Source organism: Plecotus auritus (genome assembly GCF_963455305.1).
Source record: "Plecotus auritus genome assembly, chromosome: 6".
NCBI lineage: Eukaryota > Metazoa > Chordata > Mammalia > Chiroptera > Vespertilionidae > Plecotus > Plecotus auritus.
This window is the reverse complement of record NC_137773.1, coordinates 416,706-437,500: the sequence shown is the minus strand read 5'-3', so window position 1 is coordinate 437,500 and position 20,795 is coordinate 416,706. Positions and strand designations below refer to the sequence as shown.

Below are 20,795 nucleotides of genomic sequence, written 5' to 3'. Positions count from 1 at the left end.
GACCCTGTCACCACGTGGAGGCCGCATGGCTCAGCGCAGCTGGGCGTCCCGTCAGGTCCAGAGCAGGAGGAGCAGGAGGAGCCGCTCAGTCCTGTCTGAACGTGGGAAATGCGTGGGACCGAGGACGCAGGCAGATGGGCCCGCCGCGCCCCTCTGAGCCGGTGCACACACCGAGCATGTTCTCAGGCCCGTGCCCGAGTGAGGTGTGTCGCCGCTTCACGCGTGTGTGTGACGAGCTCCGGGCGGGCTGACCCCGTGTGTCCGTCACCTGCCGGTGGACACTGGCTGCTCCCACCTCCAGCTGCTGTGACTGGTGGGCTGGGAGCCGGGTGGGCAGGTACCCGTGCACCTGTTTCCAGTTGTCCGGGTCTGTGCCCAGCGTGGACTTGCTGGGTGGTAGTCACTGCATTCCACCATCTGAGCCACCGCCGGACCCTGGTCCACGGACCTGCCACCTCCCGCCCCACCGGCTCCTCTGGGTTCTGCTCCCCCCTCGTCCTCGCCCACACTCACCTTGTTTTTATTTTTATTTTTTAAAATTTATTTGAGAGAGAGGTTTGCTGCTCCACCCACCCACGCACTCACTGCTTGCCTATTGCACGTACCGTGACCGAGGCTCGAACCCACAACCTTGGCGTGTTGGGACGACGCTCTAACCATCTGAGCTGCCCGGGCAGGGCTGTCTTCCGTTTTTAAGTTCTCGCCACCCCTGGGTGTGAGCTGGCCCCTCACAGAGCTCGATCTCTGTTCCCCGGTGACTGATAGTGGGAGCGTCTCTGTGGGCTCCGTGGCCACCTGTGTCTTCCTTGGAGAAGAGGCCGTGTGGGTCCTGGCCCGTTGTTTAACGGGGCCACTCAGGGCCTATCACTGTAAGAGGTCCTTGCCAGTGGTTTTTTTATTATTATTATTGATTTCAGAGAGGAAGGGAGAGGAAGAGGAGTGATAGAAACATCAATGATGAGAGAGAATCATTGATCCGCCGCCTCCGGCACACACGCCCCTATTGGGGACTGAGCCTGCAACCAGGGCGGGGAATTGAACCGTGACCTCCTGGTTCGTGAGGTCCACGCTCAACCACTGAGCCATACGGGCCGGCACAGGTGGGTTTTTGTGTGTGTTGCACCCATTTGCCTGTGAACTTAAAGCCCACAGTTCCCAGTGGTTGGAGCTCTGGTGCCCCCACCTAAGGGTCAAGGGCTTGGTCTGGTCACGGGCACATGCCTGGGCTGCAGGTTGCTTCCCGGCCCTGAACGGGTGTGTGCGGGAGGCAGCCAATCTCTCTCTCTCTCTCTCTCTCTCTCTCTCTCTCTCTCTCTCTCTCCCCCCTCCCCACTAGCTCTCTCCCCGCCCCTTCCACTCTCTCTAACAATCAATGGGAAAACATCCTCGGATGAGCATAAAAAGAACAAAAAAACCCCACAGTGCCACGGCCATTGCTGAAAGGGGCGGGGCCCGGGGAGAGCGGGAACCCCAGGGTCCTATTGCATCCGTCCTCCCCCCCCCCCACGGGCCAGGGAAGGGAAAGGCTGAAGGTGGGTGCACACAGCTTCCCTGCTGGTCCCCCCCGCCCCCCATCTCCAGGAGGGTGGCTGCCTGGGAGCCGCTCTGCTCAGGGCTGTGCCCCGCTGAGTGCTCGGCCTCTGTGCCCGCAGGGGCCTGGCAGCAGGTCCCGCCCACAGCCCGGGAGCAGCCCCAGGGCCTGAGGACCCTCAGACCCACCCTCCCCCCCCCCCCCCCAGCTAATACCGTTTCTCTTCGGGAAACTAAGCAAACAACATCTTCAAGTATTTTTCTGCCAGGCAGTGCCCGCTCCTCCGCCCACCCATGCCAGGTCCAGGGTCGAAGCCAATTCAGCCAGATGGGTGCTCTCTGCTTCGGCCTCAGGGCCCCTGGACACCACACCTTATGAGGGCCTCTGGGGGCTGTGCATCTCTGCCCCCTGGCTTTGGCCCTGGGGCGGCCCATTGTGTGCCAGCGCCCCCTGCAGAGCTCCCCAAAGCTGCCACCCCATCTCTCCTCAGGCTTTTCTGCTTCTCTGGGTGGAACACAATGAGCCTTCTGTAGGGCTGGCCCAGAGGACACCGTGCCCACGGCTGCGTGGGGAGGCCGGCTTTTCCACAGGCTGTGCCCAGCACGCCCTCCAGGAGGCTGTCCCCGCTGCCTCACCCGCCCGGGGCCCAGCGGGGGGCCGCCTCAGGGTGGGGAAGGGAGCAGGCCATGGAGCAGGAGGCCAAGGAGAGGCTGTGGCCTGGGAGGGTGGGAGGGGAGGACTGGCGGCCCCTGGAGAGCTCTGGCCGGCGGGTCTGCCCGCGCCACTCCAGGTCCTGTGGTTGTGCAGCCGAGAGCTCCAGTGTGTGTGGGGGGGCAGGGCGGGGTCTGCTGCTGCCAGCCCTGCCCGCTCCTCCTCCCACCCAAGCCAGGGTCCCAGGTCCAGGCCAACTCAGCCAGATGGGTGCTCTCTGCTTCGGCCCTCGGGATCCACCCGGGGGCTGGGGTGCCGAGGCCTGAATCTCAGACCCAGAGCGTCTCCCCGGCCACGGCCTCGGCCTCCCACCCCTGGCAACGCGGAAGGGAAGTGAAGGCCACGCTCATGCCCACAGGCTGCCCACACCGGGGGGCCTTGCAGGCAGAGAGGGTGCTGTGGGCCCAGCAGCGCCCGCTCCGAGTCTGAGACGCCAGTAGCCGCATGTCTCTCTCAGGAGGAGGACTGGGGGCGGTGGCTCTGTTCTTCTCGGGAGGCGGGTGGGGGGGCGGGTTGGGTGCTCGGGGCCTGAACATCTGCAGGGCCTGGGCTGGGCTGGGAGCTGTGGGGTCCCTGCCCTGGGTCGGGGGGGTCTCTGCTGATTACTCGGTGCTCAGCTGGCGGTCCTGGGGTACGACGGCGGACAGGCTTGTGGGTCTTCCCGAAGGTGCTGAGGGGCCATTGGCAGCCACCGGCCCAGAAGGGCCTGGCAGAGGCCGTGACCTTCCAGGCTGCTCTGCTGCCATTTGTTCTTCACAGGCTGTGTCCCTGCGCTTAACTGCAAAGAAAACAGAATGTGAGGAAACGCATGGGCACGTGGAGGAGGGACAGCCTTTGTGGACCGTCACCTCCATCTCTGTCCACCTCGCCTTCCCGCACGAGGCCCTGGGCAGGAGGGCTTTCCCGGGGCGCTGGGCCCACCCTGTCCCGTCCCCTGAGCACGGAGGGGGCCCTTATTCCTCCTAAGCACCCACGGGCGCGGGTCTTGTCACCTGCTGGCTGTTTCCTCCCAGGATGGTGAGCGGGGGTCCCCAGCTCTGGGCACAGCACCCCTTCCTTCCCCGGCACTCAGCGGGGGGCTGGGCGGGATGCGGGCCGGGGAAGGCGCAGTGGGTATGCGGGTGCTGTCGCCGCCGCCCCAATGCTGGCACCTCCGACCCCACCCAGGCCGGCAGGTCCCCTCCCCCACCCCCACCCCGGCTCCCAGCAGCGTGGCTGGTGGCTTAGTGCAGAGCGGGTGGCACATGGGGCCTGGATGGGGTGGGCGTCAGGCCACCCGGATTCCGGGCGCGAGGGTTGGGTGCGCCCCGAGGAGGCCGCCTGCCCGCGCCGCTGGGGGCCGCCCGCGGGCCGTGCCGGCCAGAGCGCGCCGTCTGCGCCCGGGCCCCGCGCAGCACACGCCTGGCGGCCTCGGCGGCGGCGACACGAGCGGCGGAGACCGGCGGCGGCAGGAATGCGGAACCCGCGCACCGGCTGAGGCGGCCGGCATGGCGCAGGGGCGGAGGCGGGCAGCCTGCGTGGGGCCCTAGCGCGGAGGGGACCTCCTGGCCCCGCCCGGCCCCGGGGGGCGCGTCGCTGCGATGGCCCAGGAGCGGCCGCGGGCGGTGTGTGAGCTGCTGCGGCGGCCCGGGAACGCGCGCTGCGCCGACTGCGGCGCCCCGGGTAGGTGCGGGCGGGGCCGGGGCGCTGCGGGATGGGTGCGGGTGCAGGGGTGCTACCGGGATGCGGGCCGGGGGTGGGGTGCCAGCCTGGATGCAGACCGGGGACCGGGAGGGCGCTATGGCGCCGCGTGGCTGGGGCGCGGGCGCGCAGCCTGGTCCCCGCGCGGGTGGGGCGCGCCGAGTGCACCTGCGGGACCGACGGCCAGGCCCGCGCCCCCCCGCCCCCCCCCCGCCTGGCAGCGCCGCCGCCTCCCCCCCTCCCCTCCCCTCCCCCTCCGGGCTCCGGGCTCCGGGCTCGGGCGCGCTGTCATCCGCGGACCCGCCGCGTTGCGAAACCTCGGGCTCCGCAGAGAAAGAGGAAATCGCCGCGCGGGGCCGCAGGGAGGATGGGAGCCGCCCGGGCGGGGCTGGGCGTGGGCGTCCACCTGGCTCCCCGCGACCTGGCGGTGACGTCATGGCCCTCTCGGAGCCCCGGTGCCCTGCGCCCGCACAGCAGGGGGAGGAAGACCCGCAGGGGGCGGCTCAGGTGGACTCTGGCAGTGCCCGGAGCGGGCACCCCCGCCCCCATCCTCCGTGCGGGCACCGCCTGGACTTTGCTCCAGGTGCCGGCTTCCTGGGGTCAGCAGGAACCAGACTGAGGACTTCCGCGGTGGAGGGGGGGAGGCCGCAACCCCAGCGCATCCCCTCAAGCTGGGGCGCGGGTGGCCTCACGCAGGGACTGTTCCCAGGCGTTTGGTTGGGCACTGGGCACTCCCCGGGGGGCTCCCAGCCAGGACCCCTCAGAACAAACCTAAGGCACAGGGAGGGCGAGGCGCTGGGAAGTCCCTGCATTTGCCCCCAGTCACCTGGGCGGCCTGGGACATGCCCCAGTAGGACCTTCCCAGCTCCCCCTGCACCCCCCCCCACCCCGTGGGCAGGGAGGGGCCTCTGCAGCCCCAGATCTGGGAACCGGCTGGCCAGCTGCCGTGGGGCTGGGGGAGTGGGGAGTGGGGAGAGGCAGCGTGGGTTCCTCCAGAGGCTGGTGGGGCGGCTTCCCCATGGCCCGGGATTGCTCATGCGGGAGCCCTCGCCCCAGACTCCTCCCCTGCCCTCCCAGACCGGCCTTTCCACTTGTTCAGGAAAGTGCCAGGGGGTCAGGGAGGCAGGGCCCTGAGCCAGCTCTCAGGTTTGGCCTGTCCCTACCCTTCTTCCTGGCCACACTGCCCGCCCGGCCTCCGGTCCGGGGTCCGGGGGCCACGGCCTGGGTGGCTCTCGCAGAGCCCAGCTCTCCCTGGCATGGGGCTGGGAGAGATGCCCCAGGACATCCGCATCCAGCCCCACCTGCCAGGTGGCCTGGCAGCAGACAAGCCTTGGGCAGGCGCCCCCATTTTGCAGGTGGGGAAACTGAGGTCCTTAGGGGACACGGTGCCTCAAAGGCAGACCAGGACTCCGGACGCCCGGCCACAGCTCTGTCCGCTCTGCCGTGCCCTCTCCCTGCCTTCTCTTTGCTCCGGGGCATCAGGGCCCACCCACGGCCGCTGCCTGAAAGCCCGCCACGTTCTCCTCCTCCGCTGAAGCCCTGCCTGTGGGCCAACCTTGTCGGGTGCAGCTGGGGCCCGGATGGCGGCAAGGGACCCCCCTGGCACTGCCGGGGCGGCTGAGGGACCGTGTGTGGTGTTGGCAGAACCCAGTCACATGCACTCGCCCTCCCCAACCTCGGCCAGCCAGGAGCTGGCACCGCCGGGGTGGGGTCCCGCAGCATCAGCCCTGGACAGCAGGACAGCGCCGGCCGGCGGGGTGTTTGGACCTGGGCAGGCCTGCCAGCTGGCCCTGCGAGGGCTGGGGGAGGAAGGAGGTCTGGGGACCCCTGCAGCCCCCAACCCCCGCTTCCCGACCCTCCCCCATGACACTGAACACGGGCCCTGTCTCCCAGCCTCCCCAGGGGCGGCCTGTCCAGGGTGGCCCCCCCAGGAGCCCTGAGCTGCCGGGAGAGGCTCCGCCCCCGGACCCCGCCAGGACCCGTGGGTAGGAAAGCAGGCATCTTGCTCCTGTTAGCGGACGTCCACGCAGCGCTCACACGGACTCCTGCTGACGGTCAGGAGTCTTTGTGGGGAGCTGTGTGTCTGTGGCCAGGAGGATGAGCTGGGCGCCTGGTCCGTCCAGGGCCCTGGTCCGGGTCCGCTGACAGCAGCAGCTCCGAGGCCTGGGAGCCACAGTTACCTGAAGTGACAGGCCCGGGGCGTCCCCTTCTTTTTTAAAAGTGACTTCATTGTTGAAGGTGTTACCTATGACCCCTTTCCCGCCTCCACCCCCAGCTCGCCCCACGCCCGCCTGAACGGCACCTTCTTAGCCACTGTGACCCTGCCGTCGGGTGGCACCGAGCACCCTCCCAGTGTGAGCCCCGCCCCCACAGGTGCCTCCCGAGCTGCCTCACCTGGGTGCGCCTATCCGACCCCAGCCAGCCAGGAGCCGGCGCGCCCGGTGGGGTCCGCTGCGAGGCGGCTGCAGGGTCCCATTTCTCCAAGGAAAGTACTGGGAGGGACCCTGCTGGGGTCCCTGTGGAGAAGCTGGGACTTCCTGGTCTGCCCCTCCCCCACCTCTGCGGCTGCCTGCCCTTTTATTTATTTATTTTTTAAAAAAATATATTTTATTGATTTTTTACAGAGAGGAAGGGAGAGGGATAGAGAGTTAGAAACATCGATGGGAGAGAAACATCGATCACATGCCTCCTGCACACCTCCCACTGGGGATGTGCCCCCAACCAAGGTACATGCCCTTGACCGGAATCGAACCCAGGACCCTTCAGTCCGCAGGCCGACGCTCTATCCACTGAGCCAAACCAGCCAGAGCTGAACACCCTTCTTTAAAAAGAAGTCACATGAGCCTGGCTGACGAGCTCAGTGGTGGAGCGTAGACCTAGGAACCAGGAGGTCTCAGTGCGATTCCCAGTTGGGGCACATGCCCCCCCCCCCCCCCCCGCCGCCCAGTGGGGGCGTGCAGGAGGCAGCCAATCAGTGATTCTCTCTCATCATTGATGCTTCTCTCTCTCTCTCCCTCGCCCTCTTCCTTCCTCTCTGAGGTCAATAAAAACATATTTGAGATTGCAGATATAGCAGACATGTAACTGATAGTAGTTCCAGATGTACACCGTAACAGTTAAATATTTGTATGTACTGTGACGCGATCGCCAGAATAACCGTACTTAACCTTCGTCGCCTCACATAGCAACAAGTTATGTTTTTTTTTTAAATATATTTTATTGATTTTTTTACAGAGCGGAAGGGAGAGGAGGGATAGAGAGTTAGAAACATCGATGAGAGAGAAACATTGATCAGCTGCCTCTTGCACACCCCCTACTGGGGATGTGCCCGCAACCAAGGTACATGCCCTTGACCGGAATCGAACCTGGGACCCTTGAGTCCGCAGGCCGACGCTCTATCCACTGAGCCAAACCGGCTTTGGCAGTTATGTTTTTTTTTTAAATATATTCTATTGATTTTTTACAGAGAGGAAGGGAGAGGGATAGAGAGTTAGAAACATCGATGAGAGAGAAACATCCATCAGCTGCCTCCTGCACGCCTCCACTGGGGATGTGCCCACAACCCAGGCACATGCCCTTGACCGGAATCGAACCCGGGACCCTTCAGTCCGCAGGCCGACGCTCTATCCACTGAGCCAAACCGGCCAGGGCAAGTTATGTTTTTAATTAAATCTTTTTCCATCACCATGGACGTGCTTCTTTCCCTCCTCCACCTTACGACGTCTTTTTCTTGTGACGAGAGCTTTTAAGATCTCTCTTAGCAACTTCCAAGCGTTCGGCACAGTATGAACTGAGGTCGCCCGGGTGTGCGTGACACGCCCAGAAATCATCTTATTGCCGGACGCGTTTCCCTTTCACCCTCGCGCCCATGTTCCCGCCTCTGACAACCCCCATCTGTTCCCGCGATGCGATTGGGGTTTGTTTGTTTTTCTTAGATTCCCCATGTGGTATTTGTCTTTCTCTGACTTATTCCACTCAGCACACACCCTCAGGGTTCATCCACGCTGCCCGAAATGACAAGGTTTCCTTCTTTTTTTAAAATATATTTTCATTGATTTCAGAGAGGAAGGGAGAGGGAGAGAGAGAAGCATCCATGGTGAGAGAACATCCTGGATCGGCTGCCTCCTGCACGCCCCTCACTGGGGATGGAGCCCCCAACCGGGGCATGGGCCCCCACCTGGAATGGAACCGTGACCTCTTGGTCCATAGGTCAAGCTGAGGCTGCCAGTCAAGGTTTCCTTTTTTTTTTTTAATATATTTTATTGATATTTTACAGAGAGGAAGGGAGAGAGATAGATAGTTAGAAACATCGATGAGAGAGAAACATCGATCAGCTGCCTCCTGCACACCTCCCACTGGGGATGTGCCCGCAACCAAGGTACATGCCCTTGCCCGGAATCGAACCCGGGACCCTTCAGTCCGCAGGCCGATGCTCTATCCACTGAGCCACACCAGTTAGGGCAAGATTTCCTTTTTATGGCCGAGGCATAGCCAGAGCGTGTGTGTGGACCCCACTGACACCCAGCCACCTGTCCACAGACCCCGGCTGCCCCGACGCGGCCGCTGTCCGCCACGCTGCCGCAGACACAGTGCCCGTGTCTGTCCTCGGGGTTCCATTGTCGTCGGGTCCAGGCGCAGCCCGGGGCTGCGGGGGGCGGGGGCAGGCAGGCCTCTCCCCGGGCTGTTTCCTGTGGGGCCCCCCTATTTGCATCCCAGCCAAAGGGCCCGTGGCTCCCCTTTCTCCACCTTCTCGCCAGCCAGCTCCTGGTCTCTCTCCGAGCGCCATTGTCGGGTGGAGGCGATGATGGCTGGCCGTGGTTTTGCTTGGCGTTTCCCTGATGAATAGTGACGGGTGCCGGACACCTTCCAGGTACCCGGGCGTCTGCAGAGCGTCTTCCCGTGTTCTGTTTGTTGTTTTTTGAAGGGTTGACGCTATTACCCATGTCCTCATTTCCCCCGACCTTTGCCCCCCTCCACCCAGCCTGCCTGTGTTTTAATGACTGGGTGGTTGAACTTGTATGAGTTTTTGTTTTTTTTTTTTTTAAAAAAATATATATTTATTGATTTCAGAGATGAAAGGAGAGGGAGAGAGAGAGAGAAACAGCAATGGTGAGAATCATAGACGGGCTGCCTCCTGCACGCCCCCTACTGGGGATCGAGCCCACAACCCCGGCACGTGCCCTTGATTGGAATCGAACCCGGGACCCTTCAGTCCACAGTCGGAAGCTCTATCCACTGATCCACACCGGCCAGGGCTTGTAGGAGTTCTTTGTGTGTTTCTGAATGATAAGCTTTCATCGGATGCGATCTGCAGCTGTGTTCTCTCGTTCGCTGGCTGCCTTTCCTTATGTTGCTGGGTCCCTTCGCTGCGCGGAAGGTTTGAGGCCCGCGTGGCCCTACTTTATTTTTGCCTCCGTTGCTTTCAGTTTCAAATCCAGAAACATTGGTCAAGGAGCTCACCCCCTGTGCTTCGTTTAGGCGTTTTTACGGTCCCAAGTCTTAGCTCAGATGTCAAGCCCATCCGGCGTTGATTGGTGCGTTCGGAGTCAGACAGCCGTCCAGCCTCGCTGTTCTGCACGAGACGGCCCAGTCTTCCCAGCACGTCTGCTGGAGAGACCGTTCCTTCCCCACGGCGCATTCTCTCCTGTGTCGTAATCGATCGTGCATGCGAGGGTTTATTTCTGGGCCCTCTATTCCATTCCTCTGTGCGTCTGTTTTTATGCGGATGCCATACTGTTTTGATCGCTGTAGCTTTGTAATACAGTTTGAAATCTGGAAGGATGATGCCTCCAGCTTTTTCCCCCACCCCCTGAGGATTGCTTGGCCTATTCCGGGTCTTCTGTGGTTCCATACAAATGTTAGGATTGGCCCTAGCCGGTTTGGCTCAGTGGATAGAGCGTCGGCCTGTGGACTCAAGGGTCCCAGGTTCGATTCCGGTCAAGGGCATGTACCTTGGTTGCGGGCACATCCCCAGTGGGAGGTGTGCAGGAGGCAGCTGATCGATGTTTCTCTCTCATCGATGTTTCTAACTTTCTCTCTCTCTCCCTTCCTCTCTGTAAAAAATCAATAAAATATATTTAAAAACAAACAAACAAACAAAAACCCAAATGTTAGGATTGTTTGGTCTATTTCTGTGAAAAGGGCCATGGGGATTTGGACGGCGATGGCGTTGAATCTGTAGATTGCTTTGGGCAATCTGGTCGTTTTAACGATGTTCCTTCTTCCAGTTATGAGCAAGGAGTATCGTTCCATTTCTCCGTGTCTTTATTTTTTTATTTTTTTAAAATGTATTTTATTTATTTATTTATTTTTAAAAATATGTTTTATTGATATTTTACAGAGAGGAAGGGACAGGGATAGTTAGAAACATCGATGAGAGAGAAACATCGATGAGCTGCCTCCTGCACACCCCCCACTGGGGATGTGCCCCCAACCAAGGTACATGCCCTTGACCGGAATCGAACCCAGGACCCTTCAGTCCGCAGGCCGACGCTCTATCCACTGAGCCAAACCGGTTTCGGCAAATGTATTTTTATTGATTTCAGAGAGTAAGGGAGAGGGAGAGAGAGCTAGAAACATCAATGATGAGAGAATCATTGATCAGCTGCCTCCTGCTTGCCCCCCATTGGGGATCAAGCCCGCAACCCAGGCATGTGCCCTTGGCTGGAATCGAACCCGGGACCCTTCAGTCTCCAGGTTGATGCTCTGTCCACTGAGCCACGCCGGCTAGGGCTCTCCGTGTCTTTAATTTCTTTCCTTGACGTTTCGTAGTTTTCCGCGGGCAGGCTTTTCACCGCCTACGGATGTGTTCGGGAAAATGTCTCCTCAGAGCCTGTCCCCATGCTTTGCAAATGCTTAGATGTGCCCCTGGTTAGGTTTATTCCTAGGAATTTTATTCTCTTTACTGCGATTATAAGTGGGATTGTTTTCTCAATTGCCCTTTCTGACGGTTCATTCGTGTCCGGAAACACAGCAGATATTTATTTGTATGTCGAGGTTTGTATCCTGCAACTTTGCTGAGTGTGTCTGTTCGTTCTAACCGTTTTGGGTGGAGCCTGTAGAATTTTCTACACATAGCGTCATGTCATCTGCAAAGAGCGAAACGGCCCCTTCTTTCCGCGTTGGGTGCCTTTCATTTATCTTTCTTTTTTTCTTTTTTTTTAAATACATTTTATTGATTTTTTACAGAGAGGAAGGGAGAGGGACAGAGAGCTAGAAACATCGATGAGAGAGAAACATCGATCAGCTGCCTCCTGCACACCTCCCACTGGGGATGTGCCCGCAACCAAGGTACATGCCCTTGACCGGAATCGAACCCGGGACCCTTCCGTCCGCAGGCCGACGCTCTATCCACTGAGCCAAACTGGTTTTGGCTCATTTATCTTTCCTGCCTGATTCTGGCTGCAACTGCAGGGACTCGTGGAATGAAAGGGTGAGGGTGGGCATCCTTGTCGTGTTCTTGATCTCGGAGGGGAACTTTCCGTCTCACCGCTGAGGGTGGCGTTGGCTGTGGGCTTGTCATTCGTGGTCTTGGTTAGGTGGAGGCACACTCCTCGTACTGTTGAGAGGACTTGTCAGGAACGGGCACTGAGTTTCATCAAATGCCTTTGTGGCGTCTGTTGAGATGATGGTGCGATTTCTGTCTTCCGTGTGTTGGTTTGGTCTGTCCCTCTGACCAGCCTCGCATCCCTGACTGACCTCCCCTGGTCCCGGTGTGTCCCGGTGTGCGATCCCGTTAATGCGCCGCTGACGGCGTGTTGCTGGTATTTTGTGGAGCGTTTTTGCATCGCGTTCGTGAGGCTGTTGGCCTGCCGTTTCCTTTCTCGTGGCTCCTTGTCTGCTTTTGGTATCGGGATGATGCTGGCTTTGTAGAATGAGACCGGAAGCAGTTCCTCCTCCTCTAGTTTGGGGAAGCATTTGGAGAAGGATTGGTATTAATTCTTCTTTAAATGTAGCTTGTGTTGCCGAAACCGGTTTGGCTCAGTGGATAGAGCGTCGGCCTGCGGACTGAAGGGTCCTGGGTTCGATTCCGGTCAAGGGCATGTACCTTGGTTGCGGGCACATCCCCAGTGGGGGGTGTGCAGGAGGCAGCTGATCGATGTTTCTCTCTCATCGATGTTTCTGGCTCTCTATCCCTCTCCTCTCTCTTCCTCTCTGTAAAAAATTAATAAAATATATTAAATGTAGCTTGTGGAGGTGACACCCGCCTGGCAGGGCGAGGGGCCTGGGCTGCCCCACAGGGCGGGGCGGGGCGGGGAGGGGAGGCAGCCTTGGAGATGAGACAGTGACATGGGCCCCAGGCCTGCCCCGCCCGGCTGAGCTGGCCCAGAGCCAGCCCCATGGCTGTCAGCACCAGATCTCAGCCCTCCCGTCATGGCCCTCCTCAGGAAGGGCAAAGGTCTGGGAGCGGGGCCACAGGGCTCGGCCAACCCCTCCCCCCCGCTGGGCCTTGGCTGCCGGGACACACCTGTTCTGCTGGCTCAGCCCTACCTGGCCTCATGTGTCCAGGTGTCAGTCCACCTCCTGGAAATGGAGAGGGGGCTGAGTCACACCAGAATGGCCTGGAGAAGGCAGGGCAGAGCGGGGCAGACAGAGGCGCTGGCAACTGGGGGGCTGGGAGGTGGGAGGCTGGGGGGCTAGGGGGCTGAGGGGCTGGGGAGGTGGGGGGCTGGGCCTGGGGAACTGGGGGGCTGTGGGGCTGTGGGCTGTGGGGCTGGGGGGCTGGGGAGCTGGGGGTCTGGGAAGGTGGGAGGCTGGGGGGCTGGGGGGCTGAGGGGCTGGGGGCCTGAGGGGCTGGGGAGGTGGGGGGCTGGGCCTGGGGAGCTGGGGGGCTGTGGGGCTGGGGGCTGTGGGGCTGGGGGGCTGGGGAGGGAGAGCGGCCAGGGGAGCTGGTGCCTGGGACGGTCTGCCCTGAGCCACAGGTGATGTCTCCCCGACTGAGAGTAAGGTAGTGGCCTGGGACACCCAGGCAGCCCGTACGTTGGGGGCAGGAGTGTACCTGGAGCTTCAGGCCTGGTCCCGCCTCCCACCCCTCCTGCTGCTATAGGTGTCCACCCCAGGCCCTCCGCCGCCCTGTAGGCCCAGGGTCGCACCCACTGGCCTCGTGGTCTCCCTGGAGGGGTCACAGGCCCTGGATCTTGACTCCAGCCCATTGGGCAGGGACTTCCGATTCCCGGCTGCCCTCAGGAGGCCAGAGAGCCGAGCAGGTCCGGTCAGTTCCTCTGTCTGGCCTGGGAAGAGGGGCACAGGGACGTGGAGCCCAGGACGAGGGTGTGGGGCTCCTGGCCGGATGAAGGGGTCCTGGTGCTGGGGTGCCCCAGCCAGCTCTGCGCACCACAGGCCCTCCTTCCCCCAGGGAGGACCCTGAACTCAGGATGTGGGGTTTTGTACACATGTGGACACCCTCCTGTCTCCCTCCTAGCTCTGGTGGGGGGCCTGTTCAGGGGGGCAGGCCTGATGGGGGGCTTGTGCATCTGATTGGGATTGTGGTCTTTTTATTCTTATGTGAAGCTTTTTTGTTGTTAATCCTCACCTAAGGATATTTTTCATTGATTTTTAGAGAGAGTGGAAGGGAGGGGTGGGTGGGAGAGAGAGAGAGAGAAATATTGATGTACGAGAGAAACATCCATTAGTTGCCTCCTGTCTGCACCCCAACTGGGGCTGGGGATGGAGCCTGCAACTGAGGTACGTGCCCCTGACCAGAATCGAACCCGGGACCCTTTGGTCTGCGGGCGGACACTCTATCCACTGAGCCAAACTGGCTAGGGCTTGAAACTTCTTGAACCCTCCTTACAAGCATCTGCTCAAGATGGGTTCTGGCCCCCTCCCCCCCACACACACATGCACACGCACACGCGCACACGCACACGCACACATGCACACGCACACACACACCAGGTGGGCGGCAGGTGCCCGCTGCCAGATGTGGGGCAGGTGGTCCGTCTGGGCGCAGCCTCCCTGGGCCACACCCTCTCAGCGCTCCCTGAGGGCCCGACAGCGAGCACTCAGGCTCCGCCGCCACCTGTCACAGCCGCTCACCCCGCTGTGTCCCGAGGGCTTGGCCGCTGAGTGGGCGGCTGAGGGAGCCACAGCCCCCGTTCCTGCTCTGGGAGAAAACCATTGATTGCCCTGCGCCTGTGGTTTTCCATGGAAACCTGACGCTGGGGCCCCAGCCCCACCCTCGCCCGCTGCCCCGCCCCAGAGGCCCCACCCACCAGACAGCACCCCGGAGGCCCCGCCCCAGGAGGCCCCACCCCAGGAGGCCCCGCCCACCAGGCTGCACCCCGGAGGCCCCACCCTCCGCTGCCCCGCCCCAGGATGCCCCACCCTTGCCCGCTGCCCCTCCCCAGGAGGCCCCGCCCCAGAGGCCCCGCCCACCAGACAGCACCCTGGAGGCCCCGTCCCAGGAGGCCCCACCCCAGGAGGCCCCGCCCACCAGGCTGCACCCCGGAGGCCCCACCCTTGCCCGCTGCCCCACCCCCAGAGGCTCCGCCCCAGAGGCCCCACCCTCGCCCGCTGCCCCTCCCCAGGAGGCCCCGCCCCAGAGGCCCTGCCCACCAGATAGCACCCCGGAAGCCCCGCCCCAGGAGGCCCCACCCCAGGATGCCCCATCCCCAGAGGCACCGCCCACCGGCCGAGCCCTGCTGCAGACTGTGTCAGGTGGGGTGGGCAAGGCCGCTACGTCTTACCTGTGTCCGCGAGGCCTGAGCGTCCCCCCGGGGTTTGCTGTGCCCGGGAAAAGGGGCCCCCTTCCCTGTTCATGTGTCTGAGGTGCCGGCCGTGGGTCCGAGCATTTCCTCATTCCTTGTTGGGACAGCGTTTTCGCAGAGGGAGCTGGCTCCTGGGGCCGAGGAGGGGCTGCCTGCCCCGTGTCCATGATGTCCTGGAGTGGCTGCGGGGGACCGTGGGTGGGCTGTGCCCCCCAAGCTCCCGGGATCCCTGGGGGCGGGGCCTCGGGGCGGGGCGGGGCCTCGGGGCGGGGCGGGGCCTGCAGGGGCCGCTGCAGCTGTCAAGGGAGACTGAGAACAGAGGACGGGCCTGTGACTGGGAAACCTGTGGTCCCCACGTGCCCGTGAAAGCTTGGTCTCGGGTGGGGCCTCCTGTCTGGCTGGAGAGCCTGTGGGTGGCGGCCGGTCAGTGTTTCCCCTGCCCCCACGGAGGCTCAGGACCGGGGACGTGGCCCCCCCCCCCCCCCAGCCTGCTGCCCACCCTCTGGCGTCTCACAGATGCCTGCCTTCTGGTCCCGCCCAGCCCTGGTCACTACAGGCTGGAGGCCTGTCCCTTGGCAGCGGGCGGTCACTCGGGCGGGCGTGGTGGAGGGGAGCTCAGGGCAGTGCAGACATCTGGGCACCTCACCTGCAGGTGGCCACCTGGCCAGGGCTGCGGGGAGGGGTCCAGCAAACCGCCCGGTACATTCCAGGGGTCGAGGCAGTGGGTGGTCATGAGGCAAATGAGCAGAAATGCCCGTGGGTGGGTGCTCTGGGGAAGTGACAGGGCCTCTGACTGGTGCCCCCTCACCCCAGTGGTCAGGGAGCTCTGTGTGCGTGACCTTTGAGCTGAGGCGCAGGCAGTGGGGGGGGGGTCCCTAGGGGTTGGGGGGCAGCCTCTGGGCTGGAGGTGGCCTGGGAGGGTCTTTTAAGCAGAAAATGGGTGTGCTGGGCGCCCCGAAAGTATGGCCGCGGCCGTGGTGGAGGGGCAGGAAGCCCGCAGTGGACAGGAGTGTGCTCGGCGGGAGGGGCCCCGCCTCTGTGGCCCTCCCTCCTGTCACAGCGCTTCTAAGCTGGGGGAAGGCCCCCCAGAGCCCAGGCTCCAAGGCCTTGGGGTCTCTGCACTGCCCCCACCCTTGCAGGCCTTGGAGGGCCCCCTGATGTCAGCCAATCCCGGTGCAGGGAGGGGTCCCTGTGAGAGGAGCCCCTTCCCACCCCAGCCACCCCACCCCATAGACTCCTGCGGGCCTGCCCTCCCACCCGTCCACCCCCAGGAGGCAGGCTCCATGCCCACAGCCCCGGGAGCGTCCGGCTGGGCGCAGGCCCGCCGGTGACGCAGCTTTTTTCTCTGAAACTTCTCTATTCTCAGTGCCACTTAGAAGCTGTGTCTTGGGCCGGCCACCTGCCTCTGGCCTCCACTTACTGCGCCAGACCCGTCCCAGCCTTCAGGACAGGGCCTGGGCACTGAGCTGGGGGGCTGGGGGGGCCTGGACACTGAGCTGGGGGACAGGGAGGGGCCTGGGACACTGAGCTGGGGGGCTGGGGGGGGCCTGGGAGACTGAGCTGGGCTGGGGGACAGGGAGGGGCCTGGACACTGAGCTGGGGGACAGGGGGGGGCCTGGACACTGAGCTGGGGGACAGGGAGGGGCCTGGACACTGAGCTGGGGGACAGGGAGGGGCCTGGGACACTGAGCTGGGGGACAGGGAGGGGCCTGGACACTGAGCTGGGGGACAGGGAGGGGCCTGGACACTGAGCTGGGGGACAGGGAGGGGCCTGGACACTGAGCTGGGGGACAGGGAGGGGCCTGGACACTGAGCTGGGGGACAGGGAGGGGCCTGGGACACTGAGCTGGGGGACAGGGAGGGGCCTGGACACTGAGCTGGGGGACAGGGAGGGGCCTGGACACTGAGCTGGGGGACAGGGGGGGCCTGGACACTGAGCTGGGGGACAGGGAGGGGCCTGGACACTGAGCTGGGGGACAGGGAGGGGCCTGGGACACTGAGCTGGGGGACAGGGAGGGGCCTGGACACTGAGCTGGGGGACAGGGAGGGGCCTGGACACTGAGCTGGGGGACAGGGGGGGCCTGGACACTGAGCTGGGGGACAGGGAGGGGCCTGGACACTGAGCTGGGGGACAGGGAGGGGCCTGGACACTGAGCTGGGGGACAGGGGGGGGCCTGGACACTGAGCTGGGGGACAGGGAGGGGCCTGGACACTGAGCTGGTCTGGGGGACAGGGAGGGGCCTGGGACACTGAGCTGGGGGACAGGGAGGGGCCTGGACACTGAGCTGGGCTGGGGGACAGGGAGGGGCCTGGGACACTGAGCTGGGGACAGGGAGGGGCCTGGACACTGAGCTGGGGGACAGGGAGGGGCCTGGACACTGAGCTGGGGGACAGGGAGGGGCCTGGACACTGAGCTGGGCTGGGGGACAGGGAAGGGCCTGGGACACTGAGCTGGGGGACAGGGAGGGGCCTGGACACTGAGCTGGGGGACAGGGAGGGGCCTGGGACACTGAGCTGGTCTGGGGGGCAGGGAGGGGCCTGGACACTGAGTGGGCTGGGGGGCAGGGAGGGCCCCTGTGCTGTGGGTCAGGGAGAGAGACATCAACCCACAGAAACACAGCCCTGACCCCGCCCGCGTGGGCTCGGGTCAGCACCTGCCGGTCGGCATCACCCACACTCGAGTCTGCTCAGCCTTCTCAGTAAACGAGACCCACGGTGTGTCCCACCCCGGAGTGTGCTGTGTGCACGGCCAAGCCGGGGTCCTCGTCACGCTGGACAAACGTGTGCGTCATTGCGCGTCCGTCCTTGGACTTGCGGTCGTCAGCGTCCCCCATGGGGTGCAGTGTCCACTCGGGGTTGGGCAGCTCTGGCCCCAGGTGCCCTGCACAGATGGGGCAGCCAAGGCCAGAAGGAGGCCCCTGCAGGCTGGGGCTCCCCGCTGTGACCCCGGCCCGCGCCCCGCTCTGACGAGATTCTGGCCTTTGCCTTCCAGACCCCGACTGGGCCTCCTACACCCTGGGCGTGTTCATCTGCCTGAGCTGCTCCGCCATCCACCGCAACATCCCACAGGTCAGCAAGGTCAAGTCCATCCGCCTGGACGCCTGGGAGGAGGCCCAAGTGGAGGTATGGCCTGGGGGGCGCTCAGGGCCGCCCTGGGCCCTCGGCCCGGCCCTCGAAGGCCCCTTCATCCCTGTGCTCCAGGCTCCAGGGCTGGGCCTGGGGGGACCCGAGGCCGGGGATCCGTCTGGGGCGATTTCCACCCCCCACCTCCCTGTGGGGCAGCTGCAGAGACAGGGTGAACGGCTCCTCCACAGGCAGCTCCTGGGGCTCGAGTCCCAACACCCGGGGGCCGTGCTCAGCTGTGCCGAGGACAGGCCCTCCTGCTCTTAGGGTCTTACCGCTCACCCTCGTGGGCGCCCTGGAGGGTCACGACCCCGCCCGCCCTGACCCACGTCTATCGATCTCTTGCTGCAGGAGGGCTGGGGAGGTTGCTGGCCTTAGGGAGGGGGACAGGTGGGTCCCCTCCTTAGCCCAAATGTCATGGAGAGGCAGCAGACACGGGCTGGGGAGACCACCAGGTGGGTGTGGGGCAGAGGAGGAGGTGGAGCAGGGGGGGTCTGGCCCCCTGGTGGCTGGGGGTTCAGGGAAGCCCAGCTCCGGGGGACGTGCACCGTCAGGGTCGGTACTGCAGCCGAGAAGTCTGCCTGTACTGTCCGCCACGCCCCCCGCCCCCCCATTCCCCGTCCCCCGTCCCCCGTCCCCCATGCTGGCTCCGAGGAGGGCCCTTTGCTGAGGGAAAGGAGTAACTGTCCCCGAGGGGTCTTCGTGGGGCATTCCCTTGTCTTAGATGAAAGCGAGTGTCTGTGTGAGGTTTCGGGGAACAGGGCGGGGGACTTCCATTTTCTCGAGGTTCTCATGCTTCAGGGGGTTGAACCGTTGCTGCTTTTCCAGGCCACTTGCCTTTTGACTTTGCTCAGGGGGTTCTCAGTGGAAACTTTCCACGTTGATGTCAGATTTGTCAGCCTTTTCTTTTGTGGTTTGAGGGTTTCTAGCAAAGCAGGCTGCGCTACCCCAGAACTATTTTTACTCATCACAGCTTCATTGAGAGTAACTCACACCCCTCACAACTCACCCTTTTAAAGCGCCAAGTCCCCGGGCTGTGCCACCACCGGCATCTACGTTCAGAATAGCTTCATGTCCCGGAAGAAGCCGGCACCCATTGCCGCCCTCCCCGGCTCCCCCGCCAGCCCCTGTGCTGGGGGTATCACCCCGGGGGGGTCACACAGCCCAGGCTCCGTCCCCTGCTCTCCTCCGCACTGCTCACGGCTCCTCGCTCAGCAGCAGCTGCCCCAGCACCTTCTGCCGCAGATGGACCCTGTGTCACGCTCCAGCTCAGGACACCTGGGTGGCCTCTCCCGCTGCCGGGAGTGCCGCTGTGAGCGTGGGTGCGGGTGTCCGTGTGGGCGCGTTCTCCTCTCCAGCCTGGAGCAGAATTGCCGGGTCTTGTGGTGACTCTCACATTCGAGGATCTGCCAGACTTTCCCAACAGCTGCGCACTCAGATTGTGTGACCCCCACTTCTTTGTAAACACGGCTACGGTCTGTCTCCGACGGCAGCAGCCGTCCCCCGAGTGTGAGCTGCGATCGCATCCTGGCCGATGGCCTTGAGCCTCTTCTCAGCTGCCTCTGGGCCACGCGTGTGCCATCTTTGGAGAAATGTCTATGCGAATCCTTTACGCATTTCAGGAAATGGGCGGTTTGTCCTTTTATTATCGAGTTCGGGGTTTTTATTATGAAGAGTTCTTTACATGTTCTGGAGACCAGTCCCTTAGCACCTAAGGTGTTCGTAAGCAACTTCTTCTCATTGTGGGTTGTCTTTTAACTTCCTTTTGCAGTAATTTTTAAATGCAAAAGGTACAGTTTATATTCTTAAGGGGCATTGTGGTGAACTCAGTTTTAAAGTGAAGCGTTCAGGGCATTTAGCACATGGACACTGTGTGCAACCACCACCTCTCGTCTAGTTCCAAACCTTCCCATCCCTTGGAGGAGACCCCGCCCACCAGCAGTCACTCTGCCCCAGGCCCTGGCCCCACCCCGCCCTGAGCACTGGCCCCGCCCCTGAGCCCTGGCCCCGCCCCTGAGCCCTGGCCCTGCCCCAGGTCCCTGACCCCGCCCTGAGCACTGGCTCCGCCCTGAGCCCTGGCCCCGCCCCTGAGCCCTGGCCCCGCCCCTGAGCCCTGGCCCTGCCCCAGGTCCCTGACCCCGCCCCTGAGCCCTGGCCCCGCCCCTGAGCCCTGGCCCTGCCCCAGGTCCCTGACCCCGCCCCTGAGTCCTGGCCACGCCCCTGAGCACTGGCCCCGCCCCTGAGCACTGGCTCCGCCCTGAGCCCTGGCCCCACCCCAGGTCCCTGACCCCGCCCTGAGCACTGGCTCCGCCCTGAGTCCTGGCCCCGCCCCAGGTCCCTGACCCCGCCCCTGCGCACTGACTCCGCCCTGAGTCCTGGCCCCACCCCAGGTCCCTGACCCCGCCCTGCGCACTGGCTCCGCCCTGAGTCCTGGCCCCGCCCCCAAGCCCCTGGTCCCACTCCCGCTTCCTGTCTCCCTGGCTTTGCCTGCTCTGGACCTTACACACGCTACACAGCTACACACGGGTGGGACCCACAACATGTGACCTTTCACGTCTGGCTGCCCTCCTACAGCACCGTGCCTCTGAGGTTCTTCACATCTCCCTTTCTTGGCGGCCTCCTCTGTAACACAAACGTGTTTAATTTTGAAGAAGTTCGTTTTTTTTCTTTCATTGCTAGTACTTTCGGTATCAGATCTAAGAAACCATTTCCTAAGCGAAAGTCACAAAGGTTTCCTCCTATGGTTTCCTCAAATGATTCTGAAAATTATCCCCTGATTTTTTATTTTAGTTTTCAGTTTTTGCAGTCAAAGGTGGGAGGTTTTATTTATTTATTTATGTACTGTTTGAGTTTGACATTTTATTTTTTACTAGAGGCCCAGTGGGGTCCCTCGGCCTGGCCTGCGCCCTCTCGCAATCCAGGACCCCTCTGGTGATGTCAGACTGCTGGTTTGGGCCCGATCCCCGCAGGGCAGGCCGAGGGACCCCACCGGTGCATGGATCCGTGCACCGGGCCTCTAGTATGCATATAAGATATTTGGT

The 20,795-nt window shown here is 62.9% G+C and overlaps 1 protein-coding gene across 2 annotated transcripts in view; it reads left to right on the top strand.

Moving 5' to 3' along the window:
- Positions 1–3,674: 3,674 nt before the first annotated feature.
- Positions 3,675–20,795, top strand: part of ADAP1 (ArfGAP with dual PH domains 1) — a 36,895-nt gene continuing 19,774 nt past the window's right edge. For both annotated transcript variants that reach the window (XM_080672650.1, XM_080672649.1), the window contains exons 1-2: positions 3,675–3,904; positions 17,624–17,754. In XM_080672650.1, the coding sequence (XP_080528776.1) occupies positions 3,823–3,904; positions 17,624–17,754 (213 nt within the window). In that variant the 5' untranslated portion in view covers positions 3,675–3,822. The remainder of the gene's footprint in view (positions 3,905–17,623; positions 17,755–20,795) is intronic.